This window comes from Engraulis encrasicolus, chromosome 6 (genome assembly GCF_034702125.1).
Source record: "Engraulis encrasicolus isolate BLACKSEA-1 chromosome 6, IST_EnEncr_1.0, whole genome shotgun sequence".
NCBI classification, from domain to species: domain Eukaryota; kingdom Metazoa; phylum Chordata; class Actinopteri; order Clupeiformes; family Engraulidae; genus Engraulis; species Engraulis encrasicolus.
In genome coordinates, this window is record NC_085862.1 from 32240935 (window position 1) to 32268616 (window position 27682).

Sequence of the window (27682 nt, forward strand, 5' to 3'; positions counted from 1 at the left end):
CATGATTTTTAAAATCATTAGACACAAATAGCCTAGCATATGTTTACAGTGGAATCCGAGGTGAATTGGGTTTTGTCTATTTCCCCGTTTTTGAGCGCTCTCCCTCTGCATAATGATTGTGGTATCTTAGCAAGCGCTACGAACAGACACGACAACACTTGTGCGCTCGCTCACTCTCTCTCTCTCTCTCTCTCTCTCTCTCTCTCTCTCTCTCTCTCTCTCTCTCTCTCTCTCTCTCTCTCTCTCTCGCTCTCTCGCTCTCTCGCTCTCTCGCTCTCTCTCTCTCTCTCTCTCTCTATCTCGAGGTGCATGAACGACGCCTTGCCGACTGATAGGCAGTATGTAGCCTGTCCTAGTCCCGACAGACTAGCACGTCACCTGTTGTTTGGCCAGCTCTGCACGCGGCTGAAACGGGCAATTATCCGCACCCGTCTGCGTTTTTGTGTGACAATCTTAAAAAATATATTTTTTAGGCGCACCATTGAAAAAAATGGGCGCATATGCGACCAAATTGGTCGCACTCTGGTGCCCTGACATAAATAGTAGTGTAATGTAAGAGTGTAGAGCATTTTTTTTATTAATTCGAAAGGAAATTAAGGTATTCATTTCCCATCTACATTAGATGCCACTTGCAGATGCCCTCCACAAACCCTGACAACCCTGCCTCATAGACCCGCCCAAAGAATCTACAGGCGATTCTAGAATCTTTGGCCCTGCCCATGTTACTCCAGCACCTGTGTCTCCTACACCTGGCAACCCTGTCCTTGGCAACCCTGCCTGTATACACAGGCTCATTGTCCACTGCCCTCAAAATAGGGCACACTGCATGCCTAGCCATGGCCACCACATCCTCCTGTGGTACCATAGTCTGACTACCATGACCTGGTCTTCCTTTGTGGGTGTGTGTTAATGTCGAGCCGAAAGGAAGCGCCCTATAAAAGGCCACATGTTGTCAGAGTACAGTTACGTCAGCTGCGTGTGTGCGTGTGCATGCGTGCGTGGGGTTACAGTCAGCTTTTTTTAACAGCTTTGCACTCATGTTTCTTTGCACGCAATAGCAGTTCACTTTTGGCCCCACATTTGTCATCTAAGAAAACACACACGGACACAAACATTCTTTTGTTTTGCAATCTGTTGTCAGCAGAGTCGAGCTATCGGAGCTAAAAAGGGAATAAAAGGACAAGAGGACGGTGTCAAGGGTGAAGGGTCAGGGGTCACGACAGTGTGGGGTCAGGAGAGCATCTAGAGAGAAACGGGGAAAGACACACACACACACACACACACACATTGGACATAGTGGAGAGACAGACAGACAGACAGACGAAGATGAAAACAGAGAGACGGAATGAGAGAGACAAACAGACAGACAGACAGAGAGAGAAGGAAAGACAGACAGACAGACAGACAGACAAACAGACAGACAGACAGAGAGAGAAGGAAAGACAGACAGACAGACAGACAGACAGAGAAAGAAAGAAAGAAAGACATTCAAATCTCACATTATCTGCTAATGCCGCCATACCGAAACTTGAAGCTTATAGTATTTCAGATCAAAAATAAAAAAAACACAGATCCAACATTTCCCACAGATATTAAATAAAAAAATGAAACGGCAGGAGATGTATTAAAGCGCAGGAAGCCAGGCATGACAGAGTTGAACCTTTCTTTCCCCTCCTCCCCTATTATTAAAAGCTTCAGTATAACCCACTATCCTACCACACACACACACACACACACTCACACACACACTACAGACACACACTACACTCTACACTTAGTGCCCTCAAAACTCCAGGCCCCGGGTCTCTAATGTGTGCTAACGAGGTTCATTATGGCTGGTGGAGATTCTCACCATTATTTAATGAGCGGCGGGGCGGAGAGCTGCTAATCTGACGCTGTGATTAAGGGTGACTGCGGACTGGGTCAGCGCATGTGTCCCGGATCACGATCATGGGGCTCGGGGGGAAGAAAGAAAGGAATAGAGAAGAGAAGAGGGAGAGTGTGGGGAAAGAGAAAGGGTAGGTGTAGGATAAGAGGAGGTGTTAGTGGATGGATGGCTATCATGGTGGGAAAGTGGTGGGAAGAGTAGGGTTATAGCTTTTATTATTTTTTAAAATATTTTTTTTAGGGCTTTTTGCCTCCATTTCTGACAGGACAGTGGAGGAGAAACAGGAAATGAGTGGGGAGAGAGAGACGGGGAAGGATCGACAAATTACCTGGGCTGGAATCCTACCCAGGTCGCCTGCGCAGTAACCCAGTGCCCTACTGCTAGGCCACAGCCGGACCTTATTTTATTTTGTTTAACTTTTTTGTAAAGCATATTGAATTGCATTTTATGTCTGAAATGCACTATACGAATGAAATTGCCTTTCCTTGCCTACAGTTGATTTAAGGGTGACTGAGAACCCGGGTCAGCGCATGTGTTCCCGGATCACAATAATATGGCTCGGGAAAAAGAAAGGAAAGAGGGGAAGAGAGGAGGAGAAGAGGACGAGGCTGTGGTGGGATGGATAAAATGGGGTAGAGGAAAGGGGAAGGATGGAGGGATTGGAGGAGAGGGTAGAAGAGCGAGAGATGGAATATTGGGTAGGACAGGAGGGGATGGGTGGAAGGCGGAGGGAGTGGGGGAAAGAAGGGGAAAGGGAAAGAGGAGAGGGGGTGATGAGAGGAGGGCGAGTAGGGGAAGGTGTAGTGAGATCGATAGCGTGGTGGGAAGAGTAGGGTTGATTAAGGATGACTGTGGACGAGGTCAGCCCATTTGTCCCAGATGATGGGGCTCGAGGATGGAGAGGAGAGGGAAGAGGAGGGGGTAGGATGGCCTGGCATGGAGGGAAGGAGTAGAGGAAGGGGAGGGGGGTGGTGCAGGGGAGGGTAGCTGGGATGGAGCGAAGGACAGGAGGCGATGGGAGAAAAGGACAAGAGGCTTGGGGAAAGAGAAAGAGGGGGAGGGGAGGAAGGTGTAATTGGATGAATAGACATTGGAGGACAGGAAAAGAGAAAGGGAAGAGTGGAGAGCTGGAGGGAACGGCAGAATAGGAGGATAGACGAAGAGATCGGAGGAAGTTTGAAAAGAAGTGTGGGTGCGTGCGTGCGTTCTGTGACGTACATTTTGCTGGACTTTTTGTGTGAAGGATTGAGGAAGGTTTAATGGGGTCTGAGGCGTGTGCGTGTGTGTGCTCATGTTCTGTGGTGAATGGGTGAATGTATGTGGCAATGTCATATTGTGTGTGTGTGTGTGTGTGTGTGTGTGTGTGTGTGTGTGTGTGTGTGTGTGTGTGTGTGTGTGTGTGTGTGTGTGTGTGTGTGTGTGTGTGTGCGCGTGCATGGCTCCTGTGTCCTGGCCTGGCCAGCTGAAGTGCTGGGGGGTGTAATTAGGCCATTGTTTTCCCCTCCATAATGAGGCCTGGAGTAACGCATGACTGGCTCCCTCACTACACCTCTACCTCTACTTCGGCTCATTCTCTCACTCTTTCCTTCTCTCTCTCTCTCTCTCTCTCTCTCTCTCTCTCTCTCTCTCTCTCTCTCTCTCTCTCTCTCTCTCTCTCTCCCTCCTGTCCTCCCTCCCGTCCTCTGTCCTTCTCCTTCGGTCATTCTCTCTCTCTCTCTCTCTCTCGCTCTCGCTCTCTCTCTCTCTCTCTCTCTCTCTCTCTCTCTCTCTCTCTCTCTCTCTGTCTTTTCTGTCACTCCTTCACTCATTCTTTCTTTCTCTCTCTTTCCCTCTTTATTTCTCCATCTGTCTCTCTCTCTCTCTCTCTCTCTCTCTCTCTCTCTCTCTCTCTCTCTCTCTCTCTCTCTCTCTCTCTCTCAGCCTTTTCTGTCACTTCTTCTTTTTCTTTCCCTCTTTATTTCTCCATCTGTCACTCTCTCTTTCCCTCTCTGTGAGTCTCTCTCTCCCTCTTTCTCCTCTGTCCTGTCCTCCATACCTCTAGAATCAGAAGCTTCTCAGTCATTTGTTTAATGTCCCTGCTTGCCATCTCGTTCCACGGTGCCCTCTGCTCCGTTCAGTTAGAGGAATAAAGAGTCTCTGATTAGGCTGTTAGCTCTGCCCTTGTATGCTCCCAATCCCCTCAGGTTTGCTTTTCTTTTTTCTTGTTTCATTTGGGTCCCCTTTCATCTGTGCATTTTTATCCTCTTTTATCTGTTAAATGTTGTTTTTTTTCCCACCATCGAGCATGAGGGAGCGCTTCAGAGGTTGAGCAAAGAAGGGGATTTTTTTTTATTTCTGTGGGACAATAGATGTTGCATTTTTCCTATTAAATCTGAAACATCAAGGTTGCGTGTGTCCTTCTCTTTGTGTCTTTTGTTGTTGGTGTGTGTGCTGCTTTTTGTGGTTGTGTGTGCGCGCGTGGGTGTGTGTGGGGACTCCCGTTTTTTTATAGCGTGCAGGAATGTTGTTTACCGTGTTCCCCGGAGCATTAAACGGGCCCTGTGAAATTCCTCCCGGCCGTTTGCTGGCCCCGGTCCCTTGGTCCTTGGCGCTGGCCTGGCCTGTCCTGGCTGGGCTCCTTGCCCTCTCTTGCCATAACCGCCTACCGCCTACCACTTCGACAGGCTCCTCTCTGAGTCACGCATGGCGCAGCCAGCCGGGCCCTTTTTGATGACCTCATAATGGTTGCTGGGGCAACCTCTGGCTGACCCGGCCCTGTGTCACGGAGGCCCCTCATTATGCCCAAGAGCCCTCTGCCTGAAGTCTGTCACTGCCCGCCCGCCAGGCCAGGCCACTGGGGATATTCCACTGTCTCTGAGACGCGCGCACACACACACACACACACACACACACACACACACACACACACACACACACACACACACAGTCTCTCTCTCTCTCTCGCTTTCTCTCTCCCCAAGTTTTTTTCCTTATTTTTTTTTTTTGCTTCTCCTGTGCTCTCCTTCTTGTTGCCCGGAGTGTTTTTCCCCTTCCACACCACAGTGTGTTGTAGACACAGTCAACAAAGCCATCCTTGTGCTGTGAACATGTGCAAGCTTTGTACTGGACAAAAACGGTGTGAAAATCCAGAAAGAGGGGATGGCCTGACGCAGCAACTGAAATCCTGAGCTCCGTCTCTGGGGATTACATGTTTTCTGCTCCGTCTTGTACTGTCCGTTCTTTTTGACTGTTCACGGTCTTGTCCGGCTTTGTTTGTCTGCCTGTGTCATTCTGACCTTTGCACTTTTTCATGGCCTCTCTATCTCTCCATCAGAACTCAACATATGGTTCTTGTCTTCCTTCATTCCCCCCACCCCCTTATTTGCATGTTGACTCAGTTTTGTTTTCTGCATGTTTTTTTTTTTGACCATAGGCCTGTCCATTGTCTCTTTGTGTCTGGCTCTGTCCTGCCTTGATAATTCATCTCTCTCTGTCTCCTACACACACACACACACACACACACACACACACACACACACACACACACACACACACACACACACACACAGGAAACCTCTCCTCCCGCTAATAGAATGATGATTCCCATCAGGGCCAATTATCTGAGGGGTCTCTGTTCTCTGTCTGGTGGACTTCCCACACTGTCTCTCTCGCTCTCTCTCTCTGGGGTTGTGTGTGCATCTAACACACGCACACACACACACACACTCTCTCTCTCTCTCTCTCTCTCTCTCTCTCTCTCTCTCTCTCTCTCTCTCTCTCTCTCTCTCTCTCTCTCTCTCTCTCTCCTCTCTTCTCTCTCTCTCTCTCTCTCTCTCTCTCTCTCTCTCTCTCTCTCTCTCTCTCTCTCTCTCTCTGTGTGTGCGCATCCACCCCCTCAACACACACACTTTCACAACCACATTCATCATCATCATCATCATCACCTATACTCTGTGGTTGTGTGTGCATCTAGCCCTCCACCCACACAATCTACCCCATCACTCATACACTCTGTGGTTGTGTGTGCAGTTTGTGCTTCCCCTTTCCCCCACCACCAGCCAAACCCTCTTCTTCGTGTGCTTAGTGTGCTCCCTTCCTCCCTCTCTCCCCTCCAGTCACTCTACCTCTTCTCCTGCTGTCATGTTAAATATGCACTATTCCTCACCTTGCTCTCCTCTTCTCCTCTCCTCTGTCTCTCTCCTTTCTTGCTCACTGAATCCAATGTCGTCTTTCCTCTTCTAGTGCATATTACACACATGCTCCTGTGTGTGCATGCTGTGGATGGTCTAATCTCTAATGTATATAATCAGATCAGACTGCTCGTTCAGGGCTCTCATCTCGCCTCCACACTGGATCAGCCCAGACCATCATATCTCCTCACTTCTTAGCACACTCCATGTGTGTCTGTCTGTCTGTCTGTCTGTCTGTCTGTCTGTCTGTCTGTCTGTCTGTCTGTCTGTCTGTCTGTGTGCATCTGTGTGTGTTTAGTGTTTGTGTGTGCTGCACTACATATATGCGTACTGTATGTGTGTGCAAGTCAATGCACGTGTGAAGAATTATTTTCCATATCTATTATTCTACACAACCTTTTTTTTAGAAGGAAGCGGGAGAAGCCTGGAAGGAACTGCTTTGTATGTATGGTGGTCAGTCACTTGGCTTTGTCAAGTGTGTGATTGTGTGTGCGTGCTTGTGTGCATGTGCACTTGTGTGTTTTTGACTGTGTGTGTATGTATGTGTGTGTGTGTGTGTGTGTGTGTGTGTGTGTCTATGTGTGTGCACGCTTTTGTGTGAGTGTGCACGCTTTTGTGTGTGTGCGTTTGCGCGTGCTTTTGTACGTGCGCATATGTGTGTGTGTGTGCGCTTGTGTGTTTGTATGTATACAAGTCCACAACAAGGTGTGGCTGTGTTCTATTCTCTGCTCTGCTGCCTTGGGGTTTTATAATTTCGCAAAGATGGAACAGCAGATTTAATCAGGTGATTAAACGGTAGTCATGGTGACTGCCTCTCTGGCTTATTTCCCCAAATTGGCCCTAAGGGCTGGGATGTGTACGTTATTAGTTGTGTTTGTGTGTGTGTGTGTGTGTGTGTGTGTAGGTGTGTGATGACTTTGAGAAAGGGTATGATGTATGTGTAATTAATTTTTCCTATAAAACCGAGGGTGAGTACAAAGGGTGTGTGTGTGTGTGTCTGTGTCTGTGTCTGTGTATGTGTTTGGATGTGTGGGTGTGTGTCTGTATGTGTGTGTGTGTTTGGATGTGTGGGTGTGTGAAAAAAGCCAAGAGACACACAAGTAGACACACACAGAGTGGGAGTGCGTGCGACGGCGTTCATGTGTGTGAGCTATAAATCTTCCTCCTGGGCCAGGCGAGTGTTATCAGAGCAGAGCGAGTGTGGCTGGTGGGATGTGAATGTTTAGAGGGGAAATCACTCCTTGTTTTTCTTTTATTGTCATTTCCCCTTTCAACTGCTGCCTGCCTGCCTCCCTGCTGCCCACACACTGTGTGATTGGATCTGACAAGTTTGTACAGCACCTGCTACACACACACACACACACACACACACACACACACACACACACACACACACACACACACACACACACACACACACACACACACACACACACACACACACACACACACACACACACACAGGGTCTCTAGCCAATACTAACAGCCCTTGGGCAGACACCTGTTACAGCTGAGGCTGCTCCCTTATTTACCCCATCTGCACTATTTGAAGCTGTCTACATCCATTTAAGCCTTTTCAGGACGCTAATGGAATCATTTCACACCCTGTTGCTGTGTGTGCGTGCGTGCGTGCGTGGGTGCGATGGAGAGAGATATTTGAAAGATTTTTTTGATTTTCATATTTGCTAAAAAAGTGAATTGCCGCAAATCCAAATTGTGCAGATGCGTTTCATTGTCAAACCGTCCTCTGTGAGTTTTTCATAGGGAATTTACTGCATGTTGTAGTCCCAGGATTTACTTATAGGAATATGGAGGACGCCCCTCAAAAATTCTTGAAGAGAGAGGAAATGAGTGGGGAGAGAGAGACTGGGAAGAATCGGCAAATGACCCGGACCGCAATCGAACCCAGGTCGCCAATAGTAACCCAGTGCCCCCTACCGTTAGCGCCATGGCTTGTTTCATGTTTTTACATGCTGTAACTGTAATTATATTATACAACTATGTTGTATCTGCTAATGTAGTAAATTGTAGAATATAATTGTAATATTTATATTTCATGTTTGATGTTGGGGTTTGGGGGTGAGTGGGGCAGGAATGGTCTGTTTTTAAGCAACAAGTGAGCAGCAAGTGAGCTGGAGCTCCGGTGGCCAGCCTCCTTTGTTGCCTCACCTGTGCGGCACCCTCCCTAGTCCCTACTAAAAGTGTGTGTGTGTGGGTGCGTGTGTGTGCGCGCCTGCCTTGCCCTGCCTTGTGGTACTTACTCGTCATGTCAGCTGTTATTGACTTAAGCAGCCCCTTCCACCAAACGCGCACAAGTCTACACACACACACACGCACGCACACGCACACAGAGTGACGTACTAACACCTTGGGTGTCAACCGTGTGTGTGGTCCAACTCTTGTGTCTAAACAATAGGCTGCAGTGACTGGAATCCTTAATTGCATCTGTTGGTCTTTCTCAGTATCTCAGCAGTTGCACATCGACACACACACACACACACACACACACACACACACACACACACACGCACACATCCATGCAAAATTACAATGTTCAAACGCTCACTCACACACACACACACACACACACACACACACACACACTGAAAGCCACATAAGAGTCTCAGGTGTGCAAATGTGCTCAGCAAGAGCTCCATATCTCCCACCTTTGAGGTTTTAAAACACCAAGGCATGAAGTGTTTATCTGCCCGTCGAAGCATCAGTGCAGTCAAGCATGAAATGATGCTCCTGTGGCACAACAAACAGCTTCACACACACACACACACACGCGCGCGCACACAGAGGCCTCTTGTTTAAAGAAACACAAGTCTCTGTCTCTCTGTCTCTCTGTCTCTCTGTCTCTCTGTCTCTCTCTCTCTCTCTCTCTCTCTCTCTCTCTCTCTCTCTGTCTCTCTCTCTCTCTCTCTCTCTTCCCCCCCCATGTGTCATCTCACTCTGGCTTTCAGCGCGACAGCAGCCCATGGTTCACCTCAACTGGAGCAGTTTGACCTCCGTGACCCTCCCACCCGTATACCTTTTTGCAAGGCTTTGATTGGCTGGTTGCGATTGGTTCTGCGCGCCTCATTGGTGGACTGGCATGTTAAGTGGATGGGTGCAACTGACCAACCAACCACCACCACCCCCTTAGGCCAGCTGCTGAATTGTGGACAGCTTTTTGTTTTTCAGCTTCCTGACCCTTTTAACCCCCAGGCATGTCCTTCAGACTATGTCTAAGTGTGTGTGTGTGTGTGTGTGTGTGTGTGTGTGTGTGTGTGTTTTCTTTTCTTTTTTTTCTTTGTGGTAAGGGGGGAGAACTCTTGACTTCCAAACTGTTGACTTGCATGTGTGGTCTTCCGTCATGGAAAAAATATCCTGTCTGTGTTCTCTGTTGCTCTCTCTCTTGCTCTGTGTTGTGTTTCTCTGGGCTCTTTCTTGCTCCTGTGAGGTCATCTAAATGGATCCATGGAACCATGGCTGGCTATGCAACACCACGGCACACACGTGCACACACACATTCATGCATACACATGTTCACTTGTAAACAGTAGCACACACACACACACACACACACACACACACAGGCAATAACATACATACAGTACATACACTCACACTGACACACTTACAGATACACAAGAGGCTCAGACGGCACTCCACAGTGGGTGGCACGAAAGAGAAGAGGTCGCTCAAAGGAAGAAAAAGAGAAGAGCAAATGAAGAGCGAAGAGAGGGAAATGGAGAGAAGAGACACAGGAGCAAATGAGTGTGTTAGAGAAAAAAGATATAGAGGCGAGGAAAAGTGTTGAGGATGAGCGAGGGAGCAAGTGAAGAAGTGTGTGAAAGAATAGAAGAGGAGGAGGAGGGCTGTGTGAGCTGGTGTGTGTCGTCCAGAGAGAGCAGCTGCAGTGGAGTGGCCAGCAGTGGAGGACAGCAGTGCTAATGAACTCAGACACAAGAGGCAGCCCTCCAGGACTCTCTCTCTCACACACACACACACACACACACACACACACACACACACACACACACACACACACACACACACACACACACACACACACACACACACACACACACACACACACACACACACATACAGAAATGTCCACTCACACACAATTGACATTCATAGCTGTCTGCTTGTGTGTGTGTGTGTGTGTGTGTGTGTGTGTGTGTGTGTGTGTGTGTGTGTGTATGTTTTTGTGTGTGTGGGTGTGTTAGAGACGCAAGGGGTGGGGGAGTATGCGTTTTACATGTAGAGGTGAAGTCATAGTAAGGAGCCTGAGAGCCTGGAGGGATGAGAACTGGATGCTTGGCGGACTGTGAAAGATGTGTGTGTGTGTGTGTGTGTTTACACGTGTGTGTGTGTGTGTGTGTGTGTGTGTGTGTGTGTGTGTGTGTGTGTGTGTGTGTGTGTGTGTGTGTGTGTGTGTGTGTGTGTGTGTGTGTGTGTGTGTGTGTGTCTAGGTGCAACTGTGTGCATATGGTATCTAATGTCCCCTCCTCTATTGGATGCATAATTAAAGGGAGCCGGACAGTACCACAAGCAAGCTGTACTACATCCAGGACTCTACCTTTCCACAGGCAGGAGCTGTGCTGAGGAGATAGAGTTGCACACAGGGTCTAAAGTGTGTGTGTGTGTGTCTCGGCATGTAAGGTGACCTACTTGTAAGGGACTCCGAGTTTATTCAGTGAGTCAGTTTAAGCCACAGGCCTTAAGCCTGAAGCTGGTTCTTTATCTGAAAACCTGCAAACACACATACACACGCGTGTACACACTCACCCCCAAGTTAAACAGCAACACACCTGCATAGGCACACAACTGTGTGTACACAGTGTGGACTGAAGCTGTGTGTGTGAGTGTGTTGGGAGTAGTCCAGACAGTGATAAACAAGGAACGTCTAGAAACGCATTATCGAATGGTTTTAAGAGACCTTGCGACTTACAGCAGCCCAGTTAGATGCCAACTCACAGCAGCACACAGCCCAGTCAGTGGTTGAGAAGAGACTTCCTCTCTCTTGCTCTCGCTCCCTCTCCCTCTCCCTCTCCCACTCCCACTCTGTTCCTCTCTCTATCCCTTGGTCGGTCTATCTGTCTCTCTATCTCTCTGTCTCTCTGTCTCTCTGCCCCCCCCACCCCTCTCTCTCTCTCTCTCTCTCTCTCTCTCTCTCTCTCTCTCTCTCTCTCTCTGTCTCTCTGCCCCCCCCCCCCCTCTCTCTCTCTCTCTCTCTCTCTCTCTCTCTCTCTCTCTCTCTCTCTCTCTCTCTCTCTCTCTCTGCGCCATCTCTTGTTGACTTGGCTGTCTGCACCAGAGTGCTCCAGTGCTGTCCAGCCCTGAGGAGGTGTGTGCTCACAAACTCCTGCTATGAATCACTCTCAAGTTTAGCTTTTGCATTTTTTTATTTTTTTTTTGCTTTGTATTGCACTGGTGCTGCTCTGGGGTGCATTTCTCGAAACCATAGTTGCTAACTACTTCCCATTGACAACCACCCAATTTGTTAAACTGCTAACAACTATGCTTTTGAGAAACGCACCCCTGCTCTGCTCTGCTCTGCTCTGCTGTCTGAGGACAGGGTGTTCTGGCAGGCGGAAGGTTTGTTCAGAAATGGAGTTTGGGGTGGGGATGGTGGGAGTAAGGATGGGGATGGGGTTGGGGCCCGCTGCTGGGTGGTGGGAGTAGGGATGGGGATGGGGTTGGGGCCCGCTGCTGGGTGGTGGGAGTAGGGATGGGGATGGGGTTGGGGGCCGCTGCTGGGTGGGGATGGGGATGGGGTTGGGGCCCGCTGCTGGGTGGTGGGAGTAGGGATGGGGATGGGGTTGGGGCCCGCTGCTGGGTGGTGGGAGTAGGGATGGGGTTGGGGCCCGCTGCTGGGTGGTGGGAGTAGGGATGGGGATGGGGTTGGGGCCCGCTGCTGGGTGGGGATGGTGGGAGTGGGGGTGGGGGTGGGGTTGGGGCCCGCTGCTGGGTGGCTGACTGGTTTGAGATTGGGGAGTTCTGGGGAGGAAGAGACATTTACTCCCTCTGCAGTGTGGTGTGAGTTCTGTCAACTATGTGTGTTAGAGAACATTAGAAGTTAACACACGCACACAGACGGACACGCACACAGACGGACACGCACACAGACGGACACGCACACAGACGGACACGCACACAGACGGACACGCACACAGACGGACACGCACACAGACGGACACAAATATGGATACGCACCTGCACGTGCAAACGGGCATGCGTAAATACACTGTGTCGTATTCAGACTGTCACTTACATAATGTTGTACTTGCATCTTATAAATACAAGGGAATCGTCTCATATATACACACCAACACACACACACACACTTTGAAAGACAGATTCCATCATTGGCCGGCGTCCACCATGGCATCAATAAGCTCCGTTTTGTTGGTCCAAGCAGCAGCCAAAGCAAACAAGCGCCTCACTGCACTGCCCACCACCAAGTCCTCTGAGGACCGCTCTCCCCAACACATCTCTCTCTCACACACACACATACGCACGCACGCACGCACGCACGCATACCGCTTGAGATGCACTGGCTGCCTGTCCCCAGCTCAGCTTGGGAGGCCCTGCTCACAGCACCACAGGCTGGACCTCACTGTTCTGAGATCAGCCCACAGCATCAAAATTCTCTTCCTTCCTCCTCTACTCCATTACCACAGCCAGGGCCGCCGACTGCTTTGCCTGGGTCTGAGACAGTCATCTGAAGGCCCTCTGACCCAATGAAGACCCAATGCTGGGCCCCCCTCGTCCTGGGCCCCCCTCGTCCTGGGCCTGGGACTACTCACCCCTTTGGCTTTCCTGACCACCACCGACATCACCAGTACTGCCACCACAGAGGCCTATGCACAGGGGAAGACCCATAAGAGCAGTCAGGCAGTGAGAAGCTAAAACGACCCGCTTGACTGAAGACTCACTGGGTCCCCTTGCTGAGAGAGAAAGCGAGAGCGAGAGAGAGAGAGTTCAGTTCCTGTTGTGTTCATCAGTCACTCTCATTCCTCCTTTTTCCTCTCTTTTTTTCCATCCGTCTCTCTTTCTCTCTCTTGCTCTCTTTCTTGGCTCGAGATCTTGTTTACCATTGAGAAAAATCTCTCTCCCAGTAAATCTGAAAGACACGTTGAAGAATGAAAAATTCCGGGGCTGTTTTGGTTTGGAGCTGGATGCAGTCAGTCCTCCATGTGTTTCTCTCTCTCTCGCTCACTCTCTCGGTCCCTCTCTCTCTCTCTGTCTCTCTCTCTCTCTCTCTCTCTCTCTCTCTCTCTCTCTCTCTCTCTCTCTCTCTCTCTCTCTCTCTCTCTCTCTCTCTGCCTGAGGTAAGTATGTGGCATTGGTCTCAGGGCCCACACAGCCACCACAGTGAGGCCGGCCTGAGGTCCGTGGGTGTTTAATGGCCTGTTTCCACCCAGAGCTGCACAATTTGGTGTAGAGCTACATGAGAAGGAAACACAGAGAGAGCGAGAGAGAGAGAGTGGGAGATGGAGACTGACTGAGTGAGTGAGTGAGTGAGTGTGTGTGTAACAGCAAGAGAAAAACTTTGGTGGAGGTCCTGCTATAAGCATGAACAGTGCAGCAAGTGTGTCTTGGTGGGGTATGCAGGTAGCATGTCGACAATCTGGGAATAGAAAAAGATTGTCTCCTGGCTCAAATCCCCCCTCACCCACACACACAGACCAGATTATAAAAATACTTGAGTGCGTCTTCTCTCTCTCTCTCTCGCTCGCTCCATCTCTCTCTCTCTCTCCCTCTCTCTCTCTCTCTCTCTCTCTCTCTCTCTCTCTCTATCTCTCTCTCTCTCTCTCTCTCTCTCTCTCTCTCTCTCTCTCTCTCTCTCTCTCTCTCTCTCTCTGCCTAATTGGTTCCCCTACAGGCCTCTCAGGTGGTCACGAAACACTGCTCTCATCCTGCCATCCCTCGCTCTTCTCTCCTCCTCAAGGGGGAAGGTGCTGTAATGGAGGAGGAGAACTCCTGAGAGAGAGGGGGTGGTGGAAAGAGAGAGAGCGAGAGAGAGAGAGAGAGGTGCCTGCATGCGTGAGAGAGAGACAATGACACACAGAGAGAGAAAATGATAACATTAAACGGGCTGACGCACACAGACCTGGGTGAATGTTGCCCATATAAAAGGAGGGAGAACAAAGGGGACAAGCAAGGTGTGCTACCCAACAAAACACAAAGGCCTGGCAGGCAAACAGTCGGGCAGTGACGCAGCATTTGACTTTTGTGTGTGTGCTGGGATTGGGTTACGGTACGGGGAGAGGACAGGAGGTCAAGCAGTGGAAGGAGAGGGAGAGAAGAGGAGGAGGTACAGAGAGAGGGAGGGAAAGAGAGGAAGAGAGGGACATGTGGAGGTCATAGAGGAGGGTATTACCTCCTTGGCATGACTGGAGGAGGGGGCGGAAAGAGGGGAAGAACTGGACCCCCTCTGAGTCACAGCACTGGAGCAGATTGGCCTACTTTTTGGTAAAGGACAGGAGAGGGGGCACAGGCTCTCAGTTTTCTGTATTCTTTTCTTCTATTTTTATCCTTTCTTTGTCCCTCTCTTCTTTCTTCTTTTCCCTTTTCTCATTCTCCATCTCTCTTGCTCCCCCCCTCTCTCTCTCTCTCCCCCCCCCCCCCTCTCTCTCTCTCTCTCTCATTCTTTCTCTGTCACTTCTTGTGAACATCTTACGCCTTGCCCTGATCCCCCACCCATCACCACCCATCCCCTCCCCTGCTAAGCTGCCTGGCCCTGTTCTTCAAAGCCGTGTGAGTGGAGTCTGTTCGGGTTAGGTGTGCTGTACTCTGCTGTACTCTGCGTTCTCTCCGCTCCGCTCTGCTCCAGTCTCCACCAGGGGCTTAAGAGAGAGAGGGGGCTGCCTGTGCCTGCGAGGGGAGTGCACTGCCTGGGGCGCACCGTGTCACTCAGAGAGGCTCCACCAGCACCACCAACTCCTTTCCACCCCTGGACTCAACACCAGCCCAGCCACCCTCTCCTACCCTACCCTACCCTACCCTACCTTTCCCTACCCCGTTTCCCTCTCCCTGAGCCAGGGGGCCACCCACTCGCACAACCTGCACCCCAGCCCTGGGAATGAGGCCAGCCAGGTGAAGACGAAGGCAGAGCTTTAGACACACACACACACACACACACACACACACACACACACACACACACACACACACACACACACACACACACACACACACACACACACACACACACACACACACACACACAATGCTGTTGATATGCAGGGGTGCACACAGACACAGACACATGCACAAGAGAGTACAGATGCACTACAGACACACAGACATGCAGGAGAACACACATTGTCTCTTGCAGACACACACACACACACACACACACACACACACACACACACACACACACACACACACACACACACACACACACACACACACACACACACACACACACACACACACACAATGCTGTTGATATGCAGGGGTGCACACAGACACAGACACATGCACAAGAGAGTACAGATGCACTACAGACACACAGACATGCAGGAGAACACACATTGTCTCTTGCAGACACACACACACACACACACACACACACACACACACACACACACACACACACACACACACACACACACACACACACACACACACACACACACACACACACACACCATTTAAGCTAATGTAGATATCAGATGCGTACCTGCACACATAGAGAAACCAATACACAAACAACATGAAAGGACTCTCTGATTTGTACTGTACTGTATATATGCATGCTAAGCAGCTTCTCACATGGCCTGTTTTCTCTTTTCCTCCCTTCCGGAGACACAGGGACTTGGAGAGAGGTGGAAAAGAGAGAGGCAGACAGCCAGTCATGCTTACAGACTTATCCAAACCAAATGGCTTCCTTTTTCACTCTGTTTCCGTAACCTCCCCTCCATTACTCCTACCTCTTCATCTCCCTCCCTCCCTCAATCCCTCCCTACCTCCTCCCCTTTTCCTAATAAATCCAGACCCCCTTCCTGACAAAAAAATGCTTTTCTTTTTGATGACTAATCCACACATAGCTTACAATATACCTCCTCCCCCCACTCCCCTCTTCCCTTCTGAACACCCCCACTATTCCAGCTCCATCCTCAGCAATGTTTCTGCTCCGCTCCGATCCGCTCTGTTCCCATTCCATATGTTCCCGCCGTTTATAGCAATGTCCACTCTGCGTTTTACCACATCTGAGGGGCCGGGGGGGGGGCCCGGGGCTAGGGCCAGCTTTCCTTTCCACATGGCGTCCTCCTCGTGGGCCCCTGATTTGTCCACGCTCAGCAGGGCCAGGGTCCAACTCTTTGATCGTGACTCCACTGCACTCTGCCCCCCCTCATCTTCATCCACCTCCACATCACTAAAAACTACGTTTCCCATGAGGCCGCTGGGGGAGCCTGCTTCAGTTCAGTCATGGCCTAATGGCCGCGAGTGAGTCTCCTGTGAGCTGTCCGGTTTTGACATTTGATGGCTCTTCTCCTCCTCCTCCTCCGTGTCCGTTCCTTCCTTCCACACGGAGGTCCCGTTAAGAGCCTCTTTTATAGGGGTCAGCACTCGGGTACCACCAAGCAAGTGTTCGCTGTAACGATTGCGTGTGTGTGTGCGTGTGCGTGTGTGTGTGTGCGTGTGCGTGTGCGTGTGCGTGTGCGTGTGCGTGTGCGTGTGCGTGTGCGTGTGCGTGTGCGTGCGCGTGCGCGTGCATGTGTGTGTGTGTGCGTGTGTGTGTGTGTGTGTGTGTGTGTTCTCGTTCCCCTATTTCTGTGGTTTTATTGCAGACCTGTCCTTTGACAGAGGAAGAGGAGGAGAAGAGTGGTGAGGATGGAGGAGGATGGGAAGGAGGGAGGTAGGGAGGGAAAGGTGAAGCCTGTTTTTAATAGCACAGGTTCATGTGTGATTTAGATACCAGTGGGCACATCTGGACTCCAGATGTGTATATAAGCTCATGTGTGAGAGAGGGAGGGTGTGTGTGTGTATATGTCTTATGCTTCCTCGTCTTGCGCTCTCAGTCTCTCTTGCTCTCTCTCTCTCGTGCGTTCTGTCTCCTGTTTTTCAGCCTTCTCTATTTTTCTTGCCTGAATCTCTGCATTACCTTCTAAGGCCTGTATGATTTACTGTTCAGTCATTGGGTGTTTCTGTCTGTGTGTGTGTGTGTGTGTGCGCGTGTGTGTATGTGGGCCCACATACACACACGCACACACACACACACACACACACGCACATTTCGTTTTGTCCTCCCATTTTTTATGCCCTAGCTCACTTTCTCCCCATGTATTAGTCATATTTGTACTTCTACTGTCTAAAAATACAAGTGCAAGGTTTTTTTCCTTTAAAAAGTTTGTATAATAGTAGGCTACGTGAGGCCACACATGCAAACACACACCTGGTCCTGAGCGTGGGTAGACTTGTGCTACGTCAAGACCTTGAGATCTACGGATCTCTATTCTGACACTGAACCAGAACAGAGCCTGTGCCCGCATCAGGCTCTGAACTTTTCCGTATTGTTACCCGGATGAACATGCTGACGTCTGTGTTGTCGTCACAGGTTCACAGAGAAAAACACAATTTTGTTTGGTTTGCATTGCATTGCAGTTTTTAACCTTTTTTTAACCCATATCAGCCGCAAATATCGGGTATCGAAAATCGGGTATTGGCCAAGGGTGATGGAAAAAAAATCGTTATCGCATCGGCCATTAAAAAAACCTGTATCGGTCGACCCCTAGTCTGAATGCGCCCTGAGAGGACAATAGTGGGGAAAAACAGGGCTGTCGCAGGTGGCTGCTGCTGTGCAAACCAAGCTCATGAACATGCGCTCGCTTGCTTGTTGTTGTTTTTTGACCATGTGCTCTTTGTAGCCACGGTTGAAGAGGTTGAAATGAGCAGCTAGTCATGTGAAAAGAGGTCAGGTGTGGTGGTTTATTGGACCACTCTCCAGAGACATTCACATTTCCACATCAGATTTACAACTGGAGAAGTATCTTCATAGAATAGACCAAATGTCTGAAATCCCCTAAAAAAGAAGTCCTGTTGCCTAAAGCGAAGCTCTTTTGAGCGAGCTGCTGGCTAGCATTCCAGGGCAGCTCTACTCCATCGTCCTGCATTCTGAGACAGCAGTGGTATGCCAGACCCCTCCTGGCCTAACCCCATCCCTACCCCCCCTATAATGCATCATGTCCGCTCCCTCGCACTGCACTCCCATTCTCTGGGTGAGAGGTGACTCAGGCAGTGGAGGCCTCTGGCCACATATATGTAGTATAGCCTGTCATCTTTCGGTCGCTCGCCTTGTTTTCTTGCTCTCTCATTTGCTTTCTCACTCTCACTCTCACTCCTTCTCTCTTGCTCTCTCTCTCTCTCTCTCTCTCTCTCTCTCTGTGTTTACAGTCTGTCCACAGTATTAGCACGTTAGCAGCATGGATAATGTGATTGTCTTGTTTGCATGTGCGTGTATCTGTGGGTCTATAACTGTGGTGGCACAAGGGAGGAGAGGAGAGAGGAGGTGTGTGTGTGTGTGTGTGTGTGGGGGGGGGGTCATGGGAGGTTAGTTGACGCTTCAGGGCCCCTCGTTACCGCACTCTGGGAATTTTCTTCTTTTTTCTGTGCTGTTGACTCACCGCTGACTGGACTGCCGTGCTGTTGATTCTGTAGGTTGATTTCTGACTTGGTTATCGCTCATTTGTGCCAATGCAACTGCAAAGGGATGTGGCGTCAGTGGCCCATTAACGCACGGCTCACAGCATTCTAAGCCCTTTCACAACACCCACACACGCACGCGCGCGCATGCAACCACACATGCTCACACATACATACTCACTCATACACACACGCACACGAGCGCCATCGAGTCCATCCATACCCCCCCAAAAACAGCCCACTCGGCCTGCACCAGGGCAACCATAAACGGGGCCATTAAGAACCAATTTGGGGTAATGGCACTCTAATGAAAACAAGATGGGCCCCACCATGATCACCCCCTCTCCCCTTCTCTCCTCTCCTCGTCCCCCCCACATGGCCAACTGCATCCCCTCCTGGGCCTTACATTGACACAAAGACGGCCTTAATGAGGACGAGCTGCCGTGTGTGTGTGTGTGTGTGTGTGGTTGTGTGTATATATGGTTGTACGTGCATGTGTTCACGCCAGCGTGTGTGCTTTAGGGGTACAGTATTCATAGGGTCTCCTGGGAGGCCATGTTGTCAGCAGATTGTCTGGGGAGTGGGGGGTAGGTAGGGGTGCGTGTGTTCATGTGTATTTGTGGAAGGGCAGCAGTGTGTGTGTGTGTGTGTGAGCGTGTGTGTGTGAGGCAGGGCGGTCGTAAGTCAGACGGCCCCCCTCTGAGGGTGCAGACAGACCCCCGTCTGGCTCTCCTCCCCCTCTCCAAACCTCCCCTGTTCTCCCAGCTCACAGCCCCATAAACCAGGAATCGGGAGCACAAGGATTTGCTAAAACACACACACACACACACACACACACACACACACCGAGTCAGCGGGGCCGTGGGGTTTGGTGGGTAAAAGAACCGCTGACCTGTGGGCTTGTAGCCAAGTGACTGTTTCCTGCTGAACAAACAGATCCATTCTGCTTCAATTCAGTTAATTCCCCTGTTCCTTAATTAATGTCCACCTCAGTGAGCACGGGCGGACACACACACACACACACACACACACACACACACACACACACACACACACACACACACACACACACACACACACACGTTCACATTTTAAACCAACTTGACAGTTTTACTTCAAAGTTTAAATTAAATTGGTAGTAGGTCTTTAAGTGCTTTGAGTATTTGTCATGGGCTTTTCTTAAGCTTCACATTGTGTGCGTGTGCGCGTGCATGTGTGTGCGTGCGTGTGCGTGCTATGTGAATATGCATATTAAGTCAATGTGCATAAGTAGGTGCATCTGTCTGCTTTTTTGCCTCAGCTGTGACTTACTTTGTTATGGCTGTTTGTTTATATGTGTGTGTGGGGGTGGGTGTGTGTTTGCGTTTGCATGACAGTGTGTTCATTTTGTGTGTGTGTGTGTGTGTGTGTGTGTGTGTGTGTGTGTGTGTGTGTGTGTGTGTGTGTGTGTGTGTGTGTGTGTGTGTGTGTGTGTGTGTGTGTGTGTGTGTGTGTGTGTGTGTGTGTGATTGCACATGTATAAATGCCCCCCCCCCTGCTCCTTAGTGGCGAGGTGGGTGTTAATGGCTCTATGGCAGATAAACGCTGGATTACCCCCCTTTTGCTTGATGCTGCAATCTGATCGCGGCCCATATTATGAGTGTGGCTAATGCCATAAGCTAGGCCATGATGCCACAGCTGAGCCCCGTAGCTACACGCCGCTCCCTGGGGAGGCAGGAGAGACACCACACCACTGCACACCACACAGGGGAAGGGGGCAGCAGGAGGAGTATGTGTGGGAGGTTGTGGGGGTTAGTCATGTTTGTGTCTGTGTGCGTGTCCAAGGACTTCATTTTTTGTTATGAGATCTTCTTTAGTCTTCACATTGTGTTAACAGCTAAGTGTGTGTGTGCGTGTGTGCGTGCATGTGTGTGTGTGAGAAAACATGTTCATCTGGAGCAAATGAAATGTTTCCTACTTGTATCCTCAGGCTGCATCCTCATTGCAAAATGTGTGTTGGTTCCAATATTGGTTGGAATATTTAGAAAATGTGGGTCCTAATGACAGTCATTAAGACCCACATTTTCTGAATATTCCAACCAATATTGGAATCAACAAACATTTTTGCACTGAATATGCAGCCTGAGGACACAACCAAGTAAAGTATATGACGTGTTTGTGTGTATGAGAGAGGGTTTTGTGGAGGGGTGTCTGGTAGAGGAGAGGAGAGGAGAGGACAGGGGAGGGTGTGGCTTTTATGATGATTGATGGGTGGCCACTAGTGCGGTCGTCTGCTGCGCTACAAAGCCCTAAAGGCAGTAACTGCATATTTTGTCAACACCGAGTTTAGACTGCCAGATTGACGACACCTCCTTTGTCCGGCGACTTAAATCCTTGGCTTCCTCCTATTAAAGAAAAACACATAAAAGCAATCGGCACTGTTATGACTACACCATGCTTGACTGGGCAAAATGACAAACTTTTTGAAGGCCCTTTCTTCCTCCCCTCAGCTTCAATGTTTGCGTAGTTGCTACATTTGCCTTTGTTCTGGCGGTTTTGTCTATCCATGCGGAACTCTTCCCTGAACTGAACTTACACGGGAACAAAGTCTGCGGTTTTCCCAACCATGGAGATATTTTAATGTTCTTTGGATCACCAAGGACCCGTTTTTTTTTTTTTTTTGAGGGACCAGTTTTTTAGTGCATTTGTTCTCGCAATGAACCATGTATTGCGTTTACTTGGACGCCCGCAAGTGATGTATCTGTGGTGTATGCTGTGTGGCCAAAAGCATGTGTCCTAGTTCGTGCGTTTGAGGCAGCTCAGATGTCTGTGTTAGGCTCTTGCTTGTTTGGAGAAGAATGGGGAGACTTTTGGGCTTTTGCCTGTATCGTGAGATGGTCTACTTAGAATGTTTCAAAGGGTTCTGTGCGTCTGTCTTTCTTTCCCTCTCTCTCTCTCTCTCTCTCTCTCTCTCTCTCTCTCTCTCTCTCTCTCTCTCTCTCTCTCTCTCTCTCTCTCTCTCTCTCTCTCTCCCCCTCTCTCCCTCTCTCCCTCTCTCTCTCTGCGTGTGGAAACTGGAGGATTTTGTTTGAGCCTTAATGCCCTAAACATTCCCCCTCGTCTTTCTCCTCTTCAAACTTTTCGACCCTGGCACTGGGGGCCTCAGATGTTCCGCATTGCACATATATACTCCCAGGCAGGCAAGCAGGCAGAAAGGCAGGCAGGCAGGCAGGCAGGCAGGCTCACAGGCTCCGCTCAGCACCGCTGTTTGGACTGGAGGGGCTTGAAAGGAACATAGTCCAGGCCCAGATCCAGACCAGACACACATACACACTCTTACACACACACACACACACACACACACACACACACACACACACACACACACACACACACACACACACACACACACACACACACACACACACACACACACACACACACACACACGCGCGCATACACATGCGCATACACATACACACTGTTACTCACACACACACACACACACATGCGCATACACATACACACTGTTACTCACACACACACACACATGCGCATACACATACACACGCTTACTCACACATATCCACTCACGCACATATTATGCACACACTCTTACTCACTCCCTACACACACACACACACACATGTCCACTCAAGAGACAGGGACGGAAGCCCACACAAGCTCTCTTTCTTTCTTTCGTCCTTTCCCTCCCTCTTGCGTTTCTTCTTTTCGTGTATGTGTGTGCCTGCCTGTCTGCCTGCCATTCCATTTGCCTTCCTCATTGCTCAGTCAAACCAAAAAGTGTGCGTGTGTGTGTGTGTGTGGAGAGTGAAAGAGAGAGGCCCTCTGTTAGGGTTGGTGTCAGGGTGTCAGCAACAGGAGGAGTGGGAGTCAGGTGTGTGTGTTTAGTGTGTGTGCGTCTGTAGTGTGTTTGTGGTGTGGTTTGTGTGTCTGGAGTGACTGTGAGTCAGGTGTGTGCGTGTGTGTTTGGTGTGGTTTGTGTGTCTTGAGTGAGCTGGACAGTTTTTGGAAGGGAGGTGAAGTGACTGCGCCAAAGGATTGAGGCTGAGGCTTTGGGAAAAAAACACCACCTCACCTCACCCACACAGCACTGTGTGTCTGGACTTAGTCTGGCAGTCAGGTATGTGTGTGTTGGTGTGTGTGTTGGTGTGTGTGTTGGTGTGTGTTGGTGTATGTGTGTGTGTGGCTGGTGTGTGTGTGGCTGGAGTGTGTGTGTGTGTGTGTGTGTGTGGCTGGTGTGTGTGTGTGGCTGGTGTGTGTGTGTGTGTGTGTGTGTGTGTGTGTGTGTGTGTGTGTGTGTGTGTGTGTGTGTGTGTGTGGTTCTGGCACTGTACTGGGAAAGAGACAGTTTGAAGAATGTAAGTTAAGAAAAGGCAAAGGGGAGCTCAGTCACACTTCACTCCAGAGCGCATTTCTCCCCAGAGCCTTTTTAATGCTTCATTAGAGTCTAATGGCTGCTCTGTGCCAATACCTTCTCTCTCCTCCCTTTCTTCTCCTTCCTTCCTTCTTCCCCTCTATTCCCTCTCCTCTCTCTTTCCCTCTCTTTCCCCCCCTCCCTCCATCCCTTTCTCTCTCGGTGCTAATTTGTTCCAGTACCTAAATCCACTTTCACTTACTTCACTTTCACAAATCACACATGCACACACACTTCTCGTCTATTTTTCTTTTCTGTGAATGTCATTAGTCGTTGTGTGTCAGGGGGTTGTCTTGTGTGCGTGTGTGCATGCGCTGTGTTTGTGCGCGTGTGTGTTTGTGCGCGTGTGTGCGCGTGCGCGTGTGTGTGTGTGTGCGCGTGTGCGTGCACGGTCTTTCCTAGTCTCTTTGTCCTCTCTGTGTCTGTCTGTCTGTCTGTGTATACCCCCCTCCACAACTCTCTCCCCATCTTCCTCTGGCTTCTGGTCTTGTGTCCCTGTGGGTCTGAAGTCAGTGGGGTTTGTGCTTGTGATTCCGAGCACTGCTGAGGATATGTGGCTGAATCGGGGGGTTGTTCGTCCATGAAGCAGCTTTCGGGCCGTCTTGTCTCAACACCATACCACACCCCCAACCCCTGCTTCTCTAGAGAGGGCCTCTGAAAGGGCCTCATTGAATGCTGGTGGACCCCCACTGTACCCCTGTCTCTCCCTCCTCCTCCTCCTCCTCCCCTGCCTCTCCCTCCCCTGCCTCTGCCACCCCCCTGCACCCCCACTTATGCTCATGGGGTTATTGAATGGTGTTTGGACCCCCACTGTACCCCTGTCCCGTCCCCCCGTCACCACCACCCCACCACCCCTTTTGCTCGCGGGGTCATTGTCAGGCCTTGAATGGGCCTTTCAGGGGCTCCAGACGACTGGGTTCGGGACCACAAAGCCCAGTACGGCGGAGATAAATGGGCCCGGCCCCAAGGCTTTGTGGGCCCCCCGAGAAGGAAGGGTGTCCCGTCCCAGCCCGGCCGTCCTCCTCGCTGCGATGTTCTGGGAGATTTTGTTGTGGTGTTCGGGGTGGGGTGGTGGGTGGAATAGTGAAGGCAGGCAGATGGAGGTCAGCTGCTGGCTAAAAGAATTGCGGTGATAGTGTATAGGGTGTCAGTCAGTCCACACTGTGGCATTCTGGGAGATTTTAGTTTTGTGGTGTTCGGAGGGCCTGCTGGGTAAAAAAAAATGGCTGCTTCACACATACTGACATATCGACCAAGCTCATCTGATTGGGCCTCCCAGACTAGTGCACAACACTTGCAGCATAACCTGACGAGGCAAAAAGAAGAGAAGAGAGGGAGGGAGATTGACAGCCCATGAACCATATAAACAAACAAGCCCCTCAGAGTCTGCAGTCTGGAGCAGATCCAGTGTGGATGTCTCTCAGCCCGGGATTGACATGACGCTGCCTTCCTTCACAACAAGGTGAATTAGGCTGGAGCTCCTCTCCTCTCCTCTCCTCTCCTCTCCTCTCCTCTCCTCTCCTCTCCTCTCCTCTCCTCTCCTCTCCTCTCCTCTCCTCTCCTCTCCTCTCCTCTCTTCAAAGACTGATGGCAATCAAAAAGGCTGGCAGGCTGACAAGCGTGTTGAACTGAACCGTAGAGAGGTTTTTTTTTTTTTTTCGGGTCCTAGGGAGTGTGAGAGAGGAGAGTGCATGATTGTCAGGGAGTTTTAATGAGTTGTTTGGGCTTTATCCTCTACTGCTGCTGTGAGCATGACTTGCAGTGAGGAGATTATTTATTTATTCCTTTTTTTAGGAGTTGAGACGTGTGCATGTGCGTGTCTGTGTGTGTGCACAAGCATGGATATGCTTGTGGAATGGTTTCTATGTCCCAGTATATGCCACGGCACTTCCATCTGGTTTTGAAATATGAATGTACTTTGAGTGCTGCTGCAACTGTTGCATTATCCATGACTTTTCGTTGCTATTTCTGACCAAGACTGACCTCTTGTCCCTCTCTCTCTCTCTTTCTCCATCCCTTCTCTCTCTCACTCTTTCTCACTTTCACTCTTTCTACATCTCCCTCCAACCCCCTCTCTCCCATCACCCCTCATCCCTCCATCCTTCCACCCTTCTATCCATTCCTCAACACTCCAGGGCATCCCGCAGCTGCCGTGCGCCAAGGCCCTGTACAACTACGACGGCAAGGAGCCCGGCGACCTCAAGTTCGCCAAGGGCGACATCATCATCCTGCGCCGGCAGGTGGACGAGAACTGGTACCACGGGGAGATGGGCGGCGTGCACGGCTTCTTCCCCACCAACTTTGTGCAGGTCATCAAGCCGCTGCCGCAGCCGCCGCCGCAGTGCAAGGCCCTCTACGACTTTGAGCTCAAGGACAAGGAGGCCGACAAGGACTGCCTGCCCTTCTCCAAGGTCAGAGAGAGGTCAAATGCTGCTAGTCAGTCAGGGCGGCCAGCCAGCCAACTGACCATATAGTGACCAAGTGGTTTCAGGTCTAAAAATATCATGATGGATGTTCTGTGCGATGCCAATATGCTTTTAAATGTGCCAATAACTCTTAAAGTCCTGATAAAGGCCATTGAAGGCCGAAACATGTTGGCAATTTCATGTGTTCTATAATGAAACGCTCAAACGCTTTTTAACGACGAGAAAGGGTGCCTTGGATATCTTCAAAATATGATTCTAAAATGAGCCATCCTCCCATTGTTTCAGGGAAAGCTTGTGTCCTCTACATGTGGCTGACCTATTGTGTCGCAGATTGCCAGGTTTCCCCTGGACTGTAGACCTATATGAAAGGCAGCCACCTTTTAAAACAGACCCCACCTTCTCTAGGTCCCCTTAATAAAACTTCATTGTATTGCAAATGTAATTTCTATGATTCCCTTACAAAATGTCACATTGTGAAGCTGCATAATAACATTAAGATTATATTGGGGGCCAGATAAAACGTCCGTAACCGGCCCTTGAAACATAGGTTCCCCACCCCTGACTAGAAGGTGCTAGACACATGATCTTCACCACATACCAAGCACCAAAGTCTCACACTGATGGCTAGTTATGACTTCCCTGAGGATCAAGGAGAGCCAGTGTCCTGATCTCACTGTTCCTGTAAATGAATGCCTTGTTGCTGTAGATGGCCTGGCACGGAATATGTGTTCTTACCGGACCATCACGGTTCCTGTAAATTAATGCCTTGGTGCTGTCGTCTAGGCTCTAAAGCCTGACGGTTTAACGCCAGACACATCGTCATCTGACTGTTTCAGGGAAAGCCTGTGCCTTCTACACGTGGCTAACCGAAGCCCCAAAGTGTCTCACAGATGGCTAGCTCTGGCTTTCCTGAGGGTCAAGGAGAGCATGGTCTCACCACTGTGAGGTAGATAATGATGATACTTAGGTGCTCCAGGTATAAAACCCCCTCCATCATCTCAACAAGATGTTAGACTTTATGTTCTCATTGTCGTCATCAGACTGTTTCAGGGAAAGCCTGCACCTTCTACACGTGGCTAACCGAAGCCCCAAAGTGTCTCACAGATGGCTAGCTATGGCTTTCCTGAGGGTCAAGGAGTGCATGGTCTCACCACTGTGAGGTAGATAATGATGATGCTTAGGTGCTCCAGGTCTAAAACCCAACCATCATCTCGACAAGATGTTAGACAAGTCATCTTCTCATTGTTTCAGGGAAAGACACGTGGCTAACCAAAACCCTAGAGTGTCTCACTGATGGCAGGTTGTGATGATCCTGAGAGTCCTCATGTTGCCCTTGACCCTCAGGATCTCACCGTTCCTCTCAGATAGAGGAGCGCCTCAGAGGCTTGTGGTTCAACCACGAGTGTGTGGGTGTCACCATGAGCACTGGTGTGTGTGCGCGCGTGCGTGCGTGCTTGTGTGTGATGTGCGCGTATGAGTATGATGTGTGTGCATGATGTGCATGCGTGTGTGTGCGCGTGTATGTGTATGTGTGTGTGTGTGTGATGAAGAGGCGGGAGATTGTTCTCATTGACACACACCCACGCTCCTACCAAGAATAGCCTGCTCTCACTCCAGCGCACTTCTCTCTTGTCACTTCACGACGAGGGCTCGGCTAACACTGCCACCAGCAGCAAGGCTCTGACACCCTCACACAGCACACAGAACCTTGCCTGTTGTACACTTGAGCAGTTCTCATTCTTTGTAATCTGTTTCTTGCAAAAGCTGTTGCCGCGTTATTTCCATCGTGTTTTTCGTACCTGCTTTACAAATGCTATTGTTTGCATCCCTGTTGAATATAAATTTACATGTGTTCCGGGTAATTGAAAAAGAATTAAGTTTTAAGTTATGTTTCCTGTTCTAGTTCTAGTGTATCAGACAAGTTAGTATGCGAGTATTACAATGCTCTCATACAGTAGGAGTCTCATAAGGGACAGGGAGCAATCCCCAATGCTGTCGCGACTGCTGCCTAATCTGCCATTTGCAAGGCGTGGGCGGCTGTTTAGCAATCACATTAGCGCTTGCCTTTTTTGGTCTCGCACAAATACAATCAAGTTGTTGTTCTTCCTTCAGCACAGAAAATTAAAAGCAA

At 50.0% G+C, this 27682-nt stretch overlaps 1 protein-coding gene across 1 annotated transcript in view; it reads left to right on the forward strand.

Annotated features, from left to right (window-relative positions):
- sh3rf1 (SH3 domain containing ring finger 1) overlaps positions 1-27682 on the forward strand; it is a 92231-nt gene that overhangs the window by 7489 nt on the left and 57060 nt on the right. Inside the window, exon 3 of the mRNA XM_063201303.1 lies at positions 25261-25536. Within this exon, the coding sequence (XP_063057373.1) occupies positions 25261-25536 (276 nt within the window). The remainder of the gene's footprint in view (positions 1-25260; positions 25537-27682) is intronic.